This window comes from Hyalella azteca, unplaced genomic scaffold, assembly GCF_000764305.2.
Source record: "Hyalella azteca isolate HAZT.00-mixed unplaced genomic scaffold, Hazt_2.0.2 contig5407, whole genome shotgun sequence".
Lineage (NCBI taxonomy): Eukaryota > Metazoa > Arthropoda > Malacostraca > Amphipoda > Hyalellidae > Hyalella > Hyalella azteca.
The window spans coordinates 145,634-166,489 of NW_025935599.1; the positions used below are offsets into that span (position 1 = coordinate 145,634).

Below are 20,856 nucleotides of genomic sequence, written 5' to 3' on the forward strand. Positions count from 1 at the left end.
TTTCTTGCTTGACAAGTTGCTCAATAAATTGTACTCCAATGCTTTTTTGTTGTGAGGTTTAAAGATGTAAAGCGCTTGTTTTTAAGCGATTAAAGGCATATTTATTTTCTCCATTTCTTTGACTTCAAATGTTTCTTGTGAAAATCGTTTGCTCAATAATTTGTTGTCATGTTATTTTGGAAGCAATTTGTTCTATGAGATCTGTAGCTCAGTTGGGTTTCGTTTGGCGCCGCGTCATTTGGTTTTGTTACATTCTAGTCAAAGAACATTCTACGTGAATTTATATTTAGCATTCATTTCTCATTTACTTGCGAAGCTTCTTGTGCTTCATTTGGTGATTCTCAATTTCGCGCTTGACAGTTAAGCAGGAGAGGGAAAGGCTTTGCCCGAGATACACGAGTGATCAAGACAATTGGTTGGTAAAGAAAAACATTGCATGTATTACGTATGCGTCGGAAATTTGTTCATTTTCCTTTGACAAATTATGGCTATTTTCGAGTTGGAGGTCACAGTTGATGGTGATTACTATTTATTTGCAGACTAATATGATTTGAGTTTTAAATAATTGATATAAGCTATCATACAAGTGCAGATCTTAAATTTGTGTCCGTGCGCTCTCTCACTGAGCTGGAGCCACAGCTCTGTACTTACTGTAGATGACTTTGGTGGTGCAATCAACGCCATTATTTGGCGGAGCTTTGCATACACAATTGCATTATAAAACAGAGAAGGAAATGCACTGAACATAGTTGTATCAGATTAGAGCAGAGGGGAAGCGTATAGTTGGTTTGCTAGTCTCTTATTGTACATAGCGAGGCGGGCTGACACATGACGAGAAAAGGTTCTCTGCCTTGACGTTTAAGTGTGTGGAGCGTTAGTAATGTGTGTGCCCATTAAATGTGTGAGTGCCCATAGTCGCCACCTCCAGTAGGGATATGTGTATAGTTATTCCTTGCTCTGTGAACCTTCGGTGATATTCGTTCTCTCATCTTCCTGACTTTCAATGGCATCCTTACATCCTCGATCGCTTCTGTGCAGAGAGCTTCTTTATCGCGATGTGTCAGCCGCGCAGCAATTCTTACGGCTCCGTTGCCATAATTAAAATAATAATACTGATAAGCTTATGATAAACGGAGAATGTCTCCTAATGGAACTATACCCGTACGATAGTTTTCAAATAGGTAATTGATAGACGTAGTGATGATACTTCATGCCATGGGAGTTTGTCGTCGGCTAGCAAATGTAAAAACTTCTTTTTATTGTAAAGAAGAATGAGACTTTGTTGCTTATAGTCAAAGTCACAATACAAATATTGGAAAATGTTGCTAATCTCAATAAGGCTCATAGTATCTGTAGGTCATTTATTTTTTCCTATTATAGACTATGTACTGATATTGTAGATGGAAACGTAGCTCACTTTTTAAACGATACTGCGGGCAAAGAGACGCCTGAAGACGGGTGTCTTTTACGCGATTTGGAGCACATCTCTTCTAGACTTCATCATCCATCATCTCGGGCAAACCTTGTGCGATGCTATTTAATCATCTATCATCTGAAGCAAACCTTGTGCGATGCAATCATCTATCATCTCAAGCAAACCTTGTGCGATGCAATCATCTATCATCTGAAGCAAACCTTGTGCGATGCTATTTAATCATCTATCATCTGAAGCAAACCTTGTGCGATGCTATCTAATCATCCATCATCTCAGGCAAACCTTGTGCGATGCTATTTAATCATCTATCATCTGAAGCAAACCTTGTGCGAATATAGTCCCTGGTTTGCAGCGCCGTGCGACCTCAGCGCTGGTAAACTCTGCCGTATATCATCTAATATCACGTCGATTCATATACTCAATAACTCTGCTTAGATCTGACATCGATTAAACTTTATTTCTCGTATTACTATTGTATTACGTTTTATTTATCGACTACAAATGTGCGTTTTGTTAAGAATGTGCTTTTACGTAATGTATTAATTTGCGTTTGAGCTGCCGTATGTTGACGTGCAGGCAATTCGCACCCATGCGAACATTGTTATAATAATACGTGCATTATCGGAAATTGGTTTCCATCCCCTATTCTTCTCGAAAATATCTACATTCGTTTTAGGGTGAAATATTCCGTTTCATTTTGTAAAGGGAATTAAGCCTTCGCCGAGGAAATTCAAGTGCTGACCGACGCAAGGCACCAAACTACGTAATATATATACTGATGGATTAGTTCATTTATAGTTTTATTCAGTAACCGCACCAGCATGCGAATGCATTGATGAACGTCGAAAAATGTATTTTGCCTTAAATGGGAGAAGATAGCACATTTTATAGCTCAAATTTGAATCGATTTTCCTATTTAACGGAAATACGGATAATTTCCTTATGTTGAAGTAAAATAAAATGTAAAAAATGAACAGGAGAGAGATCCTTGTAATTTCGAGTCATTTCAACATATTTCATCGGATTGAAACTATACACAATTTAATTCATTACATTTAATTACGATTTATTGAATGGTGCGTTGAAGACACAGTTTAGGTGCTCTGCTATAATAGTGACTGCCAATGATTGTGTTGATCGATTTAGTGCATAGATTATAGTATATGGCTGAACAAATGATTGGCGCGCAGTTGCCGTTGAAATGCTCCAACGTTCAGAATTTGTCGACATCTACTGTGGCTCGTAGGTTCATCACCTTCACCTGATCTACGTAGAGCGCCTGAGCTTTCCTGTTGATGTCATCTTCTAGCGCCACCCTTGTCGCTGCCAGACGCTGCGCGGCCTTCGCTGACGCTCTGACCGCGTCGTGTAGACGCTCGATGCTCTGCTCCAAATCCACCACTTCGCGGTACAGCGCCGTCTCTGCCTCGTCTCTGTCGCACCGCGAAAAATAATTGTTGAAATATCAGTAACTACAGATATAATGAATTTATACTCTGTCGCACCGCGAAAAATAATTGTTCGGCATATCACATCAATCACTACAGAGTTGACGAATCGCACCGTGAAAAATATTGGTCGTTCTGAATATCAGTCACTACAGATATGATGAATTTGTATTTCACCGTAGCGAGACAAAGTGAAAATAGGCAGTGAAAAATCTTCAATGTTTCTAATAATTGTCAAAGGTGGTGAAATCAATTCCCTCGAAAGATAGGTCATGCCTGAACCAATTTGTGATTTTTAACTTCAGTTGTTTGCATTATTTTTAGTCGCGAGTAACTGAAGAATTGATAGCATTGATTCATAGTTTTACTATGTAGTATTATACTTTTTTTTGCTTTGTAGTTTTCTTTATTGACAGTGACGAAATTTAAACGACTGACAATTATTTTAATTCTTAAATTGAATTCGTAGTTTCATGAAACATTTTATTCAGCATCGTTTTAGTAATGGAGTAAAAGTTCCATCTTAGCGTCACCACATCCCACATCAAAGTAACCGCACCGTAACCTCGAGTTTTCAGTAAGCTATTCCTAATTGTTAGTGTCCCAAAAATACATTAAAAGACTTCTGCGGTTACCTGACTTGCTCCAGTCTTGGTTTTGCCGACCGAATCCGCAAGCTTGTGAGGGCCTGAGCGAATGATGGGCGTTTGGCCGAGAGTTCAGCCTGAAGAGCAGCTTGACTTCTCTCCATAGACTGCTCTTCCTCTACGACCTGACAGCAAACAAAGTAAGGGTACGCACACAGTGAAAGCAGGTTGCCAGCGTGCTGGTTACCTGCTCAGGCTGGCGCCTGAAACCATAGAATACAGAAGCCTATTCGTACAGGTTTTCACTGTGAACACTTACATTATTATCCTATGTTCATTCTTGTGGCAGGTTGAAACCATAGCATACAGAAGCCTATTCGTACAGGTTTTCACTGTGAACACTTACATTATTATCCTATGTTCATTCTTGTGGCAGGTTGGTGCAGGTTGCCCGCGCGGGCAAACCTGCTTCCACTGTGTGCGTACCCTAAGAGAAAGCTCGATCCCACAGACTATGATTGATGAGAAAAAGCTTAAAAAACTTTACATGTTCAATTGGACATTGTAGAAAGATCAGGAAATAGGAATTGATTGTGAACACCATTTCGTTATGACACAAGCGACGAATCACGGAGAACCACATGCATTGAGCGAGAATAACGCAGTTGGCAATAAGTAGCATACGTACTTCAATCAATTAAACTGAGGCGTCAACTCGACCATTGTTTTCTGAATTTCATGACAGAAATTTTCGAATAATAAATTCGTTAAATGATTCATGAATAAAATTCATTCAAAATGTCTTATTCTGTGCTACAAATAATAACCGTAGATCTACTAGCATTTATACTGTTACCCAAATGTTGGGCAAGATAATTCTTCTCATCCCTAACAAAATTTAGAGCCGCCCCAGCTTCTGGTAATCCAAATCAGAAGCTGCCGCGTCTGTAAACACAGATGTAAGCCACTCAAAGAAAGCAGGTTCTCATTAAGCAGGTTCTTATCACACAAGCATCAAAGATGCAAGCCACTTGAAGAAAAATAAAAATACATCGTTCATATTTACGCAGCTTGCACGTCCGGCGGACAACACTTTTGGACCTTTTTTGCAACTAAATAACGTTTTATTGATATTGAATTCATTCAAAACATTCAAGAAGCTTCACTGCAGATAGTTGAGAATCTTGATTGCTTACACTTATTTTCTGAAATGTCAATTCTTAAATGTTGATTGAAACCTGTTAAGAAGTACACTATGAAACATAAAAATCAAATTTACGGATTAAAACGAAAAACATTTAAGATGTTGAAATTATCCCATCAACAGGGCAGTCTATTGACCGATATCTTTCCAACAAAAACACAAAAATTAAATGTTTAAATTGAAACTACTTCTTTGGAAAACAATGATTGCTAGAAATGTATTATTTTTCCAGAAATAATGTCAATATTCTCAATTTAATTTCATATTCAAAATCCCAACTAAGAAAACTTGAGCGTTTTTGTTTAATGTTTCATGAATTCATGGATTGCTGGCATATATATGCAAAATGATATCTTCCGTATGAGCGTCAAATTTAGACATTTCACATTATTTTTTAATACAACTTCGGAAAATACTTTTATTTATAACTTATTGAAGATTCCGGATGATACTTTTCAACTGTCCTGCATATCACGTACTGGCTAGAAGAACTTTTTTTTTGCATGTTTTGATGCATTTATTATTTATAATTATCTCCTATCAAATGCAACTTAATTTACTTCCAATTGATTCAGTTATTATATAATTATTTATTAGCTAAAATTGTAAATTATTTATTTGCTGTGATAACTGAAATGCATTTAAATATATATTTCAGTGCTCCTAATTAAACAAAACATAACGTTCATATGACAAATATTATATGTTGCCTCCCAAATTATATGTAACACATTTTCTTGCGGTTTAAATCCTTAAATTTAAAAGTATTTATATCCAAATTTGAAACGATAAACACACCTTATGGGAGCGCAGGTGTTGCTGCTCAGCCTTCTCCACCAATGCACGACAACGCTCCTCCCATTCTGCGACACTCAAAGCACTGCAATAAAATCGAACATTTTAGTTCTAAGTAAGTAATTCAGATGATTGGTCTTGCCCTAACAACGCTACAGAGAGAGCAAGGCCGTGATTACGCTATCGGAAGTGAAACAAAATCGCTCTTAAGTTACGAGGTAACACAGACCAACAGACTCCATGCACTGACTCAGTAAAGCGACGGAGAAAAATAACTAAAAATATTTATTTCGCGCCCTCACTGTAAAGTCGAGATTTAAGTTCTTAAAGCAAAGTAGTTGGCAAGATGACTTTGCAGCTATGCTGAACTATTTTTGATAATGAGATGTAATGTCGTATGTAATGTCAATGGTAATACCATAAGTAATGTCAGATGTAATGTCGTATGTAAAAAAAACTCAAGTTTTAACAAGTGACAATTGCTAACCAAGTTTGACTTAAAAATTTAGTAGCGTTAATCTAAGGCTAGAACTAATATTTTTAAGAAGTATTTTTCTTTTCTTAAGATTAAAATTTTCGATTTAGTTTTTTGACCACATCTTGATAAAAGGAAAACAACAGTCAAGATATGCATTTTTGTACAGAAGAGATCCTGCAGCTTTGAAGCTGACTAGTTTATACGATAACCATTGTGGCTCGACACGCTTCCATGAATAAAATAAAGTTTGATCGGATAATAACTCATGACGAACCTGGCAGAGATGACCTCGACGGGTAGGATATTTGAATGATTTTCCGAAGGCAACAAGTCAGCCACCACTGAATCGACATGCAACGCTGAACTCTTGTTTGCAAAGTCCTTCTTTAACTGATATGTCGCAGCCCTGTTACGACGTGCCTTGAAAATTAAAAAAGTCACGTAATGTAAATTCTTCCACCTGAATGGGATTTATAAATAATTTATTAATTCAAATGGTAAATGAAAATAGTCATGCAAACGGGAAGTACACATATTATTCCACGAATTTCTATCGACGAGGAAAAATTGTCGAAAGGATATTGCTTAGATCTCGTGTCCTGTTCAAAATTGTTACTCAGGTGAATGACTGTAACGTATGAAGACATGGGCTTTATTAAAAGAATAATCGAAGAGTTATTTAGTACATTTAAAGCACAGGCATTCAAATTTGAACTCGAAATTTATCGTTATCACAAACTGTCACAAGATCGGCTCCGCAATTATATTCGCCTCAAGTACCTGGTTGAGAGTTTCGTCGAGAGCCTTGGCCAGCGACGCTCGACATCGCGTCAGTTCGCGTACCTCGTCGAGCAAAGCGAACTGCGGTTCGTCTTCCACGACTTCGCTGGACCCACGTTCCGATCTTAAGAGGAGTCAACCACTACATGTTCACAGTTACACAATTAACCGAGTCATTAATAATTATAGTTCAAACGAGGGTGCAATGATATAGAAAAATAAAGCAGTTGAATCCATAAGATTGAACTAATGGACACAAAATAAGGGCGCAGTAGAGTCGAAATGTGGCGGGCAATGGGATTAAATTAAAGGAGAATTCAAATTGGAAGAAAGAGAGCAATAGTATGAAATAAAAAGAGCGAAAAGTTCAATGCGTGATATGAACAAGGCCCATGGAGCCGAGATGAAAATTTTCAGCAGCAGCTGCAGTAGGGTGGTTTGATACGGAATCAAAATTAATAGAAGAATACGGGCTAAATACTCGGGAAATAACCGAAGAATATTATGTTTATTAACGACAGGTTGTGGTTCTTCTTTGCGAATGAAATCAATATTTTGATGAAAGGTCTAAATTATATGGGTCTTTACACTTTTTAGTATGTATTTTACACGACCTACAGAAGCACAGTTGTTCGCAGCAGCAAGCTAAGCCACAACTAAGCAGGTAAATCAACCACACGACCTTGCCAATCGAATTTTGCATTCAAGGCCACAGTGAATGGCTAAGATATTGTTTAATGGTCAACATTTTATGACCTGAGTTTGTCGACGTATTTTAAAGTTTACAGAACTTTTCTGAACTTATCGCGTGAAAGTTTAGGACTTAAGCTCGCAGAAAATTGCACTGCTAGTAGAAATGTAACGTAATAAGGCGACACAATTTAATTTCGAGCAGTAAGCAAATGTCCATCGGTCATATGATAAAAACTCCTAGTCATTTCATCTAATCACAGAGACTTTATCTGTATAAATTCAAGGTTTAAAGACAAACTAATTAACTGACCTCAGTTTAAGACACTCTTGTGCCACTTGGAGCGGATGAAAATACAAATCGTGTTGCTTTTGAAGTCTTGCAGCCATCGTGTCCAAGTTGCCCGATTCGACAGTCAAGAAGTCAATTCTCAAGTCCACTTCTGATCTCCAATACTTGACCTGTGAGCGACGCTTCTCCAGTAGAGCCTCCACGAATTTCTTGTGAGATTCTGCGCGCTGCTTAGCGTCACCACAGACCAGCCTGATGACGCAATGATTCAATTTGACATTTTCTTTTGGTTACAACATTTAATGGAAATGATAGAATGGTAATTATTTATTTATGTTTATTCTTAGATTATCGTTTGGTACGTTATTCACTTGAGTTTATTCAAAATAAGCATTTTCATTTTTTAGTTTTAGTTACTTACAAAAATTTGAAATAAAAAATATACAATGGTCATGTTATAATGGATGATATTTTTATTTCTACAAGATATTGATAAAAAGTGAAGGAATCACTGAAGTAAGCTCAGTTTTTCAAATTTCGTTCGGCAAAGGTTCCCGGTAAAATAGAAGCGATCAATCAAACACTTACTGGTTTTCAAGCTCGACACTTTTTGACGAAGAGATGACGGTTTTAGCGGACCCAATTTTGGAACGATATTCTTGGGTCCAGTGAAGCGGTGACAGCGCCTTAGTGGACATCGGACGGTGGCCAAAGAAATGGCCGCTTGGGGCCATTCCGGCAGTTTTTGGCCGTTGCCTTTGCGGCGGCCCTGCCATATGGTAATTTTTTATAAGATCGTGCTCGCCGGAGTCATTGTTAAGCGGCATCTTGAGTTGAATCAGTCGAGGGAAAACGTCCAAAAATAAGAAATGTAGACCTAGAATGAAAGAAAGACAAGGCAGGTTTTTATGACAGAAGTAGAAGAACGTGATTTCTTTCCAACTTGGGCACACAGACATTGAAACTGGAAATCTTTATCAGCTTGGAACTGATTGCAGTTAGTTTTAAAAAATGAAAAAGACTCGTTAGCTTACAGAAGAAAAAATTGATGTTGTCCGAGTAAGAAACGATAAAATGGACAATTTAGATAAAAATTATTGTCCAGACAGTATAAACTTTTTATTACGAGTTATATAACAGAATGCTTCAGTTAATTGCATGTTTCCTGGATCGTAATTGGAAAGAAATGGGAAAAGAACGTTATCGCAAGGAGGTCAATGAATATATGTAACTTGATTTCAAACTTAGTTTTCAGAACGTGGGAAGATCTTGTCGAGGTTTATAATTCCTTTTACGGCGATGGATATCGTGTCTCTAGAACAAGTTTACAATGACAGATTTAAAATAAGGTCTACGTGTAACTCTGACCAGCCAATTTATTACGTAATTTTACGTATGGACCAGCCAATTTATTGCTTGACTGTCGCTTTAAAACAGCCATATAGGAAAAATCTAAAATAATCAAAGAAATGGTATAACACAATTTAAACGTCCAGTTTAGTCAAGAAGTAGGTAGATGAGTAGCCCTGGCCTAGAAAATGGCCGGAATAAAAGGCCTGAAGAGTATCTGTCGACGTCGAAAGTAGGCTAAGCGTAGGGACGCGTAACCATGGCAACGCACGGTACTGTGTAACATCAGTTAGTGCTTCTGTTGGGATGACTTTGCTTTGATGATATCTCTTAATATATATCTCTTTTATATATGTTATATAATTACTACTATTTTAATTATTATTGTCATTATTACCATCATTAATATTATTATTTTTGATGAAACTTTTTTTATAATAATATAATATATTATTATATTATATATCTTTTATCTCTGTGGATATCTCATATATATTTTAGGAGGCAAAGGTGTTAAAAAATTCTCATTCAAGAAGCATAGAAAATTGTTATTTGTTTGGATGCATGCTTTTATATATTCGAGTATGAGGAATAATGTTATAAGTTTAATATTATAAGAAAATCTAATTGTAGAGTTTTGTGTTTCTATTTATTCCTGAGGACTTTAAACAAAATTCTATGTAGAAGTCACTAACAAAGTATGAACTACTCAAGCACCAGCATTATTAGTGCATTCTCATCCTTTCCGTTTACAATTTAAATCAGAAAATGATCATTTAAACGAAATAAAGCATTATTGATTCGTCACTGATATTAAATAAAAAAGACGTCGATATTGCCGATTCTGATACAATTTTCATGACTTTTTTACTAACTAACTTTTTTTACTAACGACGCAGTCACGTGTGAATGTCCGGACAAGAGAAAGATTTGAGATTATTTATATTTGTTATATTTTTAGCAGGTTTTCCCGAGTTCTTGCCGTCTCTCGTTCAATGCCAACAATTTTTTTGCACGGGTGTAAAAATATGAAATAAATAAAACGTTGTCATTGTTTCAAACTAAAAAACACGGAATAGATTGAAGGTTTGATGAACACAATTAAGCATAAGACTTGTGTTACGATAAATGAATTCATCCAATAAGAAAATAATTGATTACATTTCTATCTCTTATTGAAGAAGTTCTATCTCCTCTGAATTATTAATTTCCAATCAAAACTTCAGAGGCATAATATTCGCTTCTTAACCTGTATTAATATCAAATAAAAAATATTTTGATAACACGACTTAATCAAAATTTAATTAAGGGCCATACTAGTATAGCTTAGCCTTCACAACATTGTAAATGAAATGCAATAATATATATTTATTGAAACTCTGTGACAGTGTAAGCAATGAATTAATAATGTATACCGCGCTTTCTGTTAAACTGGTTGCCTTGACAACAGCTGTTTTCGTTGCCATGGCAAATAATGACGCTTCTTTGCACTCCGTCGCAGGACGCGTGTGAAGCTGGTTAACGTGGTTGAATCGCGAAGCTGGTTAACGTGGTTGAATCGCAAAGCTGGTTAACGTGGTTGAATCGCGAAGGTGGTTAACGTGGTTGAATCGCGAAGGTTGTTAACTTGGTTGAGTCGCGACGCTGGTTACCGTGGTTGAATAGCGAAGCTGGTAAACGTGGTTGAATCGCGATGTTGGTCACCGTGGTTGAATCGTGAAGCTGGTTAACGTGGGTGAATCGTGAAGCTGGTCACCGTGGTTGAATCGCAAAGCTGCTTAACGTGGTTGATTCGTATAGCTCGTCTTCATGGTTGAGTCTTATAGATTTTAACTGTGGCCGAGTCATAAAGCAAGTGACCGTATAATCAAGTCGTGTAGCGAGTGGCCGCGGTTGATTCGTTCAGCTTATAACCCTATAGTTGATACGCTCTGTTAATGGTCGTGAATGATTCGTATTGCCGGTAGATTAGATTATTTGTTTAGCTTGTAGTCGTGGTCAATTCGTACCGCTGGATCCGCGGTAGATTCGTCCTGCTGGTCGTCGTAGTCTTATGTTATTGAGTTGGTGATTGACAGTTAGTTTAGTATAGTGGTGGTTGTACCGTATATATATGTGATGACATATATGTCAGTCATTCTTGACTGAAGTTAAACAAATGGCTAGTACCCGCAGTAGATACCTGTTAGGAAGTAGTCAATCCGAACACGTACACATTCGTATAATGAAAAAAACTCTACTGATGTTCGCTATCATCATAAAAGCTCTACTGATGTTCGCCATGATGCATTTAGAATTGATATAATTTATGTTTGAATTTTCAACTGCCGTGATTCAATTCCGAAGAAGTAAACAAACCAGCTCTAGTTATTTACTGGCAGCACGCATGTAGATGTCCCTTTCTTTGCCACAATAAAGACCATCATTCTCTCCTTACCATTTTTTACGCCCACAGCTAACGATGTTGTGTGACGACCGAGCTCCAGTCAGAGTCAGTAGCGCGCGACTCGCAAGAAGCTCCGCGATCAAGACAAAAACATCAGCCCGACCGCGTCCATTTTCCGCGCCGACACCCAAAAGTGACGAGGCGCATGCCAGCGACAGCGCTCGGCAGGCTGTCGAACTGCAGTTTCTGGCACTCAGGATTGATGGCCAGTCGGTGAGTAGCGACGGCACAAAAACGAGTCATTGTATGCAGCGGCACTGAAGAATATTCGGTAGAGTCAATAGCAAGGAAACATACTTCAATAAACAGTTGAGAACGGGCCAAGATTTTTATCTGTTGGGAATTTTTACAATTGGAAAGTGATTAATTAGATTGCAAACCGGAGACGATTGCTCAGTTTGTCTGTTCAAAGATGAGCCAACGCATAGACATTAGCGAAGATTTGTTTCGAAAAATAACGGATCACGCTTTCTCAAAATTTGATTGAAACATTTGCAGATGACTCAATATTAAGATCCTGATGTTAACTAAAAAATGATAATAATGATAATCTCAACTGAAACTTTGTACGTTGGTGTGAAAGCTGTGATGTCTTAAGTGAATTATAAATATTTCAGTATTGCGAATGATTACTATACGCTAAGGAACGGTGTGGTTACATAACAACGCTAAACGACGTATTACACCAGAGTAACGATGTAAATTTAACCAAGATTTTGTGTCTAATTATCATTTGTTTTGCTCCAGGTAAGACGTCAGAATATGAACGCTCGTGTGCTGGGCTGTAAACTCCTTCACAATCCACGGGTTGGGCGAGGACTGCCGGCCAATCGATTCAGAGTTGCTAACTGCAGAGCCAGGAGAATCCAGGTTTGTACTTTACTAAATAATTGACTGAAGTATCTGATTATTGTTGCAGAATTTTTAAGCAGCAAGAAGGAGCATTAATTTTCATGTTATCGATATTTAAATTGGCCGGTACTGTCGACTAGCCAGTCAGCCTATAAAAATAATGTTAATTGCGTTGGGTTATGCTGATGTCCAATATTACAGAATAGGTTGCACAAATTGCGCTTTTCCCAATTTCTCGTTTTCGAGCTTCTCAGAGCAGATTTTGAGATCGAAGTTCGATAATGTTAATCAAGATATTTTCTTTTGCTCGAATTCGGAGGTTTCTAATTAACCCGGGCCATACGATGTCTGCGAAAATGAAGGCGATTTTGTTTTGGCTTATTCCTTGATATTACTCACAATTCATCACTCGACCCTTCTCAATTTCATACATTGAGAACACCAAAAGCAAGATTCAAAATCCTTTCCCTTTTTGAAAGTATATTTTGTTTGTTTCCAAAATGAAGTTATCGTGCAAAAGTACTCTGATAAAAAATAGAATGTTGCGAAGAAAGGCTACACCAGAAATCAAGCTGCAGGCTCGACGCGCCGATGTTTTCAATTTTTCTGGGACAAGTTCAGAAGATTTTACTTAGCTGTTGATAACATATTCGGATCCTGCCGTGTTAGCTAAAAATTTTATGCCATCCTCCAGATAACATCGCGGCCCTTTCGAGCCATGGAAGCAGTAGATTTCTCTTATGAAAACACCGCGGATGTACATCGATGCAACAGATCGATGCTGAATTCGAGAAATTCAGTTCATGTTGTGCAAAATTCCCCATTGTGTGACAAAATAAAGGCTGAAAACCTAAAAGATAACGATCAGAAATATTCACTAGATATTTATGCAAGTAAAGATCCAAAAAGCCGCAAGGACGATGACAGCAAAATTATCAATGACGGTAATAACATGGAAGCCCTCATTAAGGGATGCCGCAATGCCAGCGAAAAATTGTGTGGAGCTTCGTTCAGAGAAATAGAGTCTCAATCGAACGATGGGTCGGATGTGTCTCAATTAAGTCTAGGAGGTAAAATACAGCTCATCGCTTTACACCAGAGACGGGATCCCGACGGAGAGGTTTTCTTGGACGACGACTTTGACTCACGAGAATCAAAGCCTGAGTGCCGTAACCTCAAAGAAGCTCGTCATTTAGACGAGCAAACTTGCATCAGCAACGAAGAAAGGGATGCGACTGACAGCGAAGTTAGTGAGGAAGTTCCGAAGATAATTGCATCAGAAAAAACTAACTTCCAGTTCAGAAATGAAGAATGGAAACATCTCTTACAGCGCAACAATGAGCTACTCTCAAAACTTTCAGGATCAGACTTTCCGTTTCTACTGAGAGAAAACGAGTTACAATTTCGCACCGCCCAAAACAACGAGTGCAAAGTGGCAAGCGGCAGTGACGTGTCTCTTTCGTTTGTAAACTACAACGTGGAAGAGAGCGCTTCTCAGAGCTGGGAAAATATTTATTCCACAGAAAATTGTACGACAAGAGGCAACGATACATACTTCGTGCCAACAGGAAAGCCATTAAGACCTTTGACTCCTGTAACGCCAGATTGTATCTTGGAAGACATTAGTGAAGAAACATCTCAAGCTGATTTAGATTCCTTGCCCTCAGACTCAAGAACTATTTTGAAGGAATCGAATTGCGATGCAGAACGAAAACTTCGAGATCAGATGGCCAGCAACAATGCAGCGGTTCTGTGGCAAAAACATTTGAGTTCAACCGATGCTGCAGATAATCGAGACACGAGTGCTACTGAAAGAAGTCTTTTGTGCTCCTCGTTTTCAACAGGAGCGAAGAATTCTTCTGAAAGTTCTCATGATATAGGCAATAACTCGACCCAACGCGATAGTTTGAATTCTATCGAGGGGACATCTGGAAACTTCCCAGATAACAACTCCACAGAAATGAACTCGAAATGCACAAACAAGAGCTTCGAAAGGCGCGACAGTTTTGATACTTGGCGGAGTGAAGTCTGCTCGGAAATAAAAGAAAACGAAAAAATTGACGTTCATGAACAATTAAATAATAGAAAAAATTACAAATCCGGCACTACAGCTATCAATCAAGAGCATAATACTGTTCTCCAGGATATTTTGAAGTCACAAGATGTTACTTCCTTTGAAGCTGATGCAAGTAATGACGAAAATGTTGAGCATCAATCAAAATTACTGGGAGAGAATCATAGTGTCGTAAAATCGCAGATTGAAGCTTCTTCTTCTGTGGAAGTTCTAGGAAAAATCATGACAACTCCAACTCGAAACCAGTTTCTCAGTCAGAAAAATGCCATAGAGAAGCTCGTGTTGGAAAAAGCCCAGAGGCGGAAAGAATTGCAAGAATCTGTTCTAAAGGCATCGTCTGGCACCCAAACAACTTCCTCAGATTCAGGTTCCCTGAAAAACAACGAAACCGAAGATCCTGCTTCGGAAAATGAGTTGACGCATCACAAGAAAAGCGGCCAGCCGTCTTCAAAAACACTGCCGGAATTGTCGGAGGAGCAACAATCCGTGGCTGTTATTTTAGATGCTCTGCTGCGCTCATTTCTCAGCATCAAAACCGCCGACTTGGAGAGCAAAAAAGGTGAGGTTTCATGCCTAGTTCATGCAGTCAACATCGATCACAAATATCACTCGAAGAGAATGAATTCGGCGCAAATTTCAGTCGAAGACCGAAATTAATATCATATATTAGGAATTGAATAACAACTCGTTGCGTCGATCTATTTTAGCTTCTTAATGCAACAAGAAATGTGCAAAAAACGGCAAAATTACGCTGACATGTCAGAAATAGCATAAAGCTCGGTTTCGAAACTCTCTTTTGTAATCCATCATCCACTTGATCTGTAAAATTCGGTGTAATTTTTCACATGGTTGCATTTTCTTGGGATATCGCTCTCCAAATTTTATTTAGACTCCTGGCGATAACAGTTTTTGTCTTGTGTATCGCCGCAAGCGCTGCGTGGAGAAAAAGACAAGCTCCAGGCTCTGCAGCGACAGAGTTTGAGGCTCTGTCTTGAGGCTGGCTGCGTGCCACACTCCGTAGACTGGCCAGAGCTCCACGAAACTTGCCGCCGCGAGAGCAGCAACCTAAGGATCAAAGCTGATTTGTGCCAACAGAAAAATCTTGATCTCATCCGCAAGGCAAGTAATTGAATAAGGGCCACAAAGAAATACAAGCTCCGGCGCCATGTTCGATCTACTATCAGTCGTACTGCGCTCGCTCACCTTCGAACCTTTTAGATTTTTTCTTATCGTCATTCTGCAGTTGTTAAAGATGATCGCGTGTTCATTTGAACTCCAATGATGAAACCAAATGATGATATAAGTTGAAGCAATTATTTAAAGAAAAAACATAATCATTTGCCGTGCGGTTAAAGCTACTGCTCGGAAATTGTTCGAAAAATATAAACTGCGATATTTATACATTTTGAATCATTTGTTTTGGTACCTGAAAATATTTACTTAAACAACTATATTGATGCTCTAACCGCTAATGATTACAAACTTCATTTCAGCTTTTAGACGACAAGAAAACATTGACGGAAGACTATGAAACAGTGAAGAAAGAATTAACTACCAGCTGTGCCAGACACGCTTCTAAGGTATACCTTGCCGACGAATTCGCACAAAGTTCGCCAGTATTTCATATCATTCAGTATTTAATATATCATTACTGTAACTGTAAATGTTGGTAAGTTCATCCCACACTAGGACGATCGAACTGCATACTCATAAAGGGGTTGCATTATGTTTATAGCTGAGGAATTAAGTAACAAATATTAGACCCCTAAGCCTATACAAGCGATGAGGAATTTGACTTAATTTGGAAGATTTAATAAATTTTATAACGAAAAAATTTGATAAAAATTCTCAAAGTTCAAGTATCAAACAAACACTGAAGTCACCAACCGAAAGAAGGGCAGTATTTTACGTAGGACACACGTCAGAGTAGCAGCTGAACAAATATGACTTGCATTAGTTCTCTGATGTCAGATCAAAGTCTTGGAAGATCAGCACAGACGAGAGCTGTTGACTTGCAAACAGAAGATTGTGGCTGCCGAGCAGACCAAGAGGGAAAAGTGGACGCAACATAAAACCAAGCTCATCAAAGTGAGTTACCGTATACAGATGAGTTAAAATATAGCTTATCATCGTAAGCCGTGTCACTGAGATATGTTTGAATGCACAAAATATAGAACTAAGCTTAGCCAAAAGAGCCATATTATTGAGAAATCAATTCTCACAAGTGAATAATATCACCAAGATAACCCTGAAGGTAAAATAAATTCGCAAATGCGAGAAATACTTACTACTGAAATTCCTTTCCACGTCCTTGCATTGGTAAACAAGCTCAAACACAAATTGAACCCTACGCTCGAAAATGGTGTGGCTTGAAGTTCGGTACGCATTATTATTGTGTTTTATTTGATCATAATGCTTTTGGAGTATGCGAAATATATTGCAGTTTCTAAATGGAATGCATTGGTATTTTTTACAGGAATCCAGTTTTCGAGGCCTAGAGACCCGAATAAAAAATCTCTTGTCGACGCACCGAGACGAGATCAGCAAACTCAAGGCGAAGCATTGGCAGGTTAGCATATCTTCAAGATTATCTCAAGTTTACTTAGTGGAATTTAGTTCAACATTGAAAGTTATTGCAGGAGAAAAGAATACATTTAAAAAGGCTGAACCTAGTTTAATAAATTAATTTTAAATTCGTTGATGGTGTTTTATGAACTAATGCTATGAATCACATAAAAAATTCAATGGAAACTAAAATGTCGTTTGTATGGTGTTGCAGTGCTTCTGCTGAGATTTGTAAAATCAATTGTGCAAAATAATATGTACGATGAGTAAATTCATATGTTCGACATATTACCTGGTGGCAAATTTAACTATGAAATTTCAAATTTTATTAATTTTTAGTCGTGTGTTATCGAAGTTAACAATAACAAATTTAATTAAAAACCTTCCAATCATTTTAACATAATTTTGACGTAAACTGGATAAGACAGATAAGGTATCACGTCAGAGTTTGTATACATTTCTTGACGGTTTCTCTCTCGCAACATGTGCTAAACATGCTGCTAGTTAAGACAATACTAATTAATATAAGGCACTCCAAGGACTACTACGACACCTGGAGTAAGCTAGTTTTGCGACTAGTCTTGTATGATAAAGTGAAATCTAGAGCATTAAAGGTCATTTGAAGCATTGTAATCAGACGCAAACACGTTGCAACGATGGAGTACAGAACGAAGTCGCCTTTTCAATGCCTAAATTTATTATTAACCTGAATAGTGAATAATATTCGGGCAGACCGGGCAAATTGCGATAGATAAAATTGAATGATTGATTCAACGAAAGTTAGTTACCCTGTGTTAACTTCGAGTTGCAAGAATTTGGTGAATTTTCGATTTAAGCAGTCGAGGGATCTTAACAGAGATACTACAACAATAAAGATATCAATGTATCATAATTCTAATTGGGCTTCTACACCACTGGATTATTCTGAAAAATCCGGATTTGATGTTTGAAGGTTGAAAGTTATTATTTATGACCGTCAAGTTGTTTCAGATTCCCTATCATCACCTGCTCGAAAATAAGTAAACCATACGAAATAACAACCTAAACAAAAGACTAGATCCTTACATAAATATTACAATATTAGATAATCCTAGAAATTGGCGAACTGCATCATCTCCGTGGAGGTTTAAATTACCCCATTTCTTTCTTGTATACAATTCCTGCGAGCAGGAGATGAGAAGCATTGAGCAGAAAGCGTTCTTATACACAATTCCTGCGAGCAGGTGATGATAAGCGCTGAACAGAAATTCTTTTACACAATTCCTGCGAGCAGGAGATGAGAAGAGTTGAGCAGAAATTCTTATATACAATTAATGCGAGCAGGAGATGAGAAGCATTGAGCAGAAATTCTTATATACAATTAATGCGAGCAGGAGATGAGAAGCGTTGAGCAGAAATTCTTATATACAATTCCTGCGAGCAGGAGATGAGAAGCATTGAGCAGAAAGCGTTCTTATACACAATTCGTGCGAGCAGGAGATGAGAAGCACTGAGCAGAAAGCGTTCTTATACACAATTCGTGCGAGCAGGAGATGAGAAGCATTGAGCAAAATTTTTTTACACAATTCCTGCGAACAGGAAATGAGAAGCGTTGAGCAGAAAGCGTTCATATACACAATTCCTGCGAGCAGGAGATGAGAAGCGTAGAGCAGAAAGCGTTCGAGGAGCAGCGGCAGCAAGAGCAGCAGCTGCGTCAGGCGTGGCAGCAAGAGAAGCAGGAGGCTTGTCGCATGGAGAGGGAGAGCGCCAAGCAGAGGTGAGATTTAGCCTCAGATTGACGATTATTTTTATCAAGCTTTAATTATTATATTGGACAGGATGAGGGAGATATAGTTTTATGTGAAACTATGCTTCCTTCCAAGTCGATTTTGATACCATATCAAAAACAAAGAAAATTCGTATTGGGTTAGTTAACTGAATATTTTTAGTAAACTCAGCCGGTGAGTCTGTTTGACCTCATCTTATCATTGTAATTTGATGAGTTTAGTTTATTTCATCGCAAACATCAACATGAAAAGTTATAGATGCATTACATTAAAGATGGCCAATGTTGAGCCTCAGTCTGCGTTCAGGCTGGAATTGGAGCTTCAACGCAGCGAACAGATCGCAACTGAACGGGCGCTCGCGGTGAGTAAAGCTCACGCAGCGGAGCTCGCTGAGAAGAAAGAAAGTCATGAGCGTGAAGTGAGCGCTCTCATCTGTGAGCACAGGGCCCAGACCGCTCATCTGCTCAGCGAAGCTGAACGCGTCAAACTGCAACTGGAGAACACAATAGCGAGCACTCACCAGGAATACCAAGTTAGAACAAAGATAATTCATGTAATGTATATAGAATAAAGGTATAAAATGAAATTAATCAAAACGCTTGCTGCTCGTGATCATCTTTGGGCTTACTACGCGTACTTAATTACGGCTCCAAGCGGGAAGAAGCAAAGTACGAGGAAGAATACAAGTTTCTTTGTTGGCATTCACACTTTATATAATTTCTCTGTAGGCATAATTCACACTGAGAAGACATAATTTTAAAAAATTTTCTAGCTTATAGTCAGAGTTTCTGATTAACAAATTTTTTAAATTTGAAATTCAGAATTTAGAAATTTTATGTTTTAATGACTGACCTTGAATTCTGTATTATAAAGTGATGGTATTTACTTTTTACGTTTGTCCAACTGACGATGGAGCTGGACTCTGGAACATTTAGCTTTATAAATATATGGTGAATTACTGTGTCATCTTCTTTGTTTTTAAATTCCTTGATAGTTTCTCCATTGGGTGTCACGGATTTCAAACGTTGCATTATCTCAGTCAAAAAATCTCACACTGCGAAACAGAAATTCGGGTTCGTGGTTTTAATAAAAGCCTATGTTAAAAATTCAGACCGAAAACAATTTCAAGCAGGTATCACCAAATTCTCTGCAGTATCCCTAGTTATTTGAATGAAATCAGAGTTCCGCACGCAGGAAAATCACAAACATTCCTGAAATCATTTGGAATCAATCAAGGTTTGAATTGATCAGAAGGTTATTTTTGATCCTGGGTCCTTCGGTCATCCTTGAGACGTTCCACTGGCCGGAATTGCCATTCAACCCATTAAATCTGTTGTGATATGCCTTTAGGGTCAAATAAATTGCCATTCAACTCATTAAATCTGTTGTGATATGCCTTTAGGGTCAAATATATTGCCATTCAACCCATTAACACAGGTAAGCAAATGTTATACATAAAAAATATAACTCGGTACTCACTGCAGTGAGTGAGCGAGAGCGCATTTTCTCGTCGACGAAAACGTGAAGTCACGGACGGGCAGAGTGACAGACAGACATGGCGAGCACAATAGTGCATTTTTTCCATAAATGAGAAAATGCGCTAAAAATACAGACGAATATTAACATCAATTAACGGCCATAAAGATAGAATTTGAGCGGGTTATCTGAATTTATTTGTGGCATCAAATTTACTGGGAATTGAAGCACACGCTGGACGATGACATGGCACTGGGTTGTGCGGCTTGAGGGATCACATTTCCGCTTGTGATCATCTATGAACTAATTGTATAACCTTAAACCTTTCAGCCTTATTGCAAAAATTTGGAATAACCTTACCAAGTTTTCTCAGAAGTCATGGAATTTGTGTAGATATAACAAAAAAAAAAAAAACTTATTTGGAGGTGCTAAAAAAAATTGATCATTTTTTTCGGTATTACGTTGGTTGCATGTATGATCGCAATTGATATGAAAAATTATAGTCTAAGCAACAATGTTAGTTTAAGAAAATACCTAAATGACAATTTTGGCCTAAGTTTAGCGGCCAAAAAGCGGCGCGTCGGAATATCCCCGCGGGGTTACCGAGCTCACGGTGCC

The 20,856-nt window shown here is 38.0% G+C and overlaps 2 protein-coding genes across 2 annotated transcripts; one reads left to right on the plus strand and one right to left on the minus strand.

Moving 5' to 3' along the window:
* Positions 1-2,518: 2,518 nt before the first annotated feature.
* LOC108682439 (tektin-5) lies at positions 2,519-9,010 on the minus strand. The gene is made up of 7 exons (XM_047880450.1): positions 8,298-9,010; positions 7,731-7,961; positions 6,728-6,851; positions 6,222-6,367; positions 5,473-5,554; positions 3,519-3,655; positions 2,519-2,868 (listed from the first exon to the last, which is right to left on the minus strand). Exons 1-7 carry the CDS (start codon positions 8,666-8,668, stop codon positions 2,649-2,651), a joined length of 1,311 nt encoding a protein of 436 aa, XP_047736406.1. The 5' UTR covers positions 8,669-9,010; the 3' UTR covers positions 2,519-2,648.
* A 4,218-nt stretch (positions 9,011-13,228) lies between these two features.
* Positions 13,229-20,142, plus strand: LOC125177880 (reticulocyte-binding protein homolog 2a-like). The gene is made up of 8 exons (XM_047880451.1): positions 13,229-14,990; positions 15,363-15,550; positions 15,925-16,011; positions 16,403-16,519; positions 16,908-17,000; positions 18,628-18,752; positions 19,069-19,294; positions 20,113-20,142. The coding sequence occupies exons 1-8, from the start codon at positions 13,310-13,312 to the stop codon at positions 20,140-20,142; spliced, it is 2,547 nt and encodes an 848-aa protein (XP_047736407.1). The 5' UTR covers positions 13,229-13,309.
* The last annotated feature ends 714 nt before the right edge of the window (positions 20,143-20,856 follow it).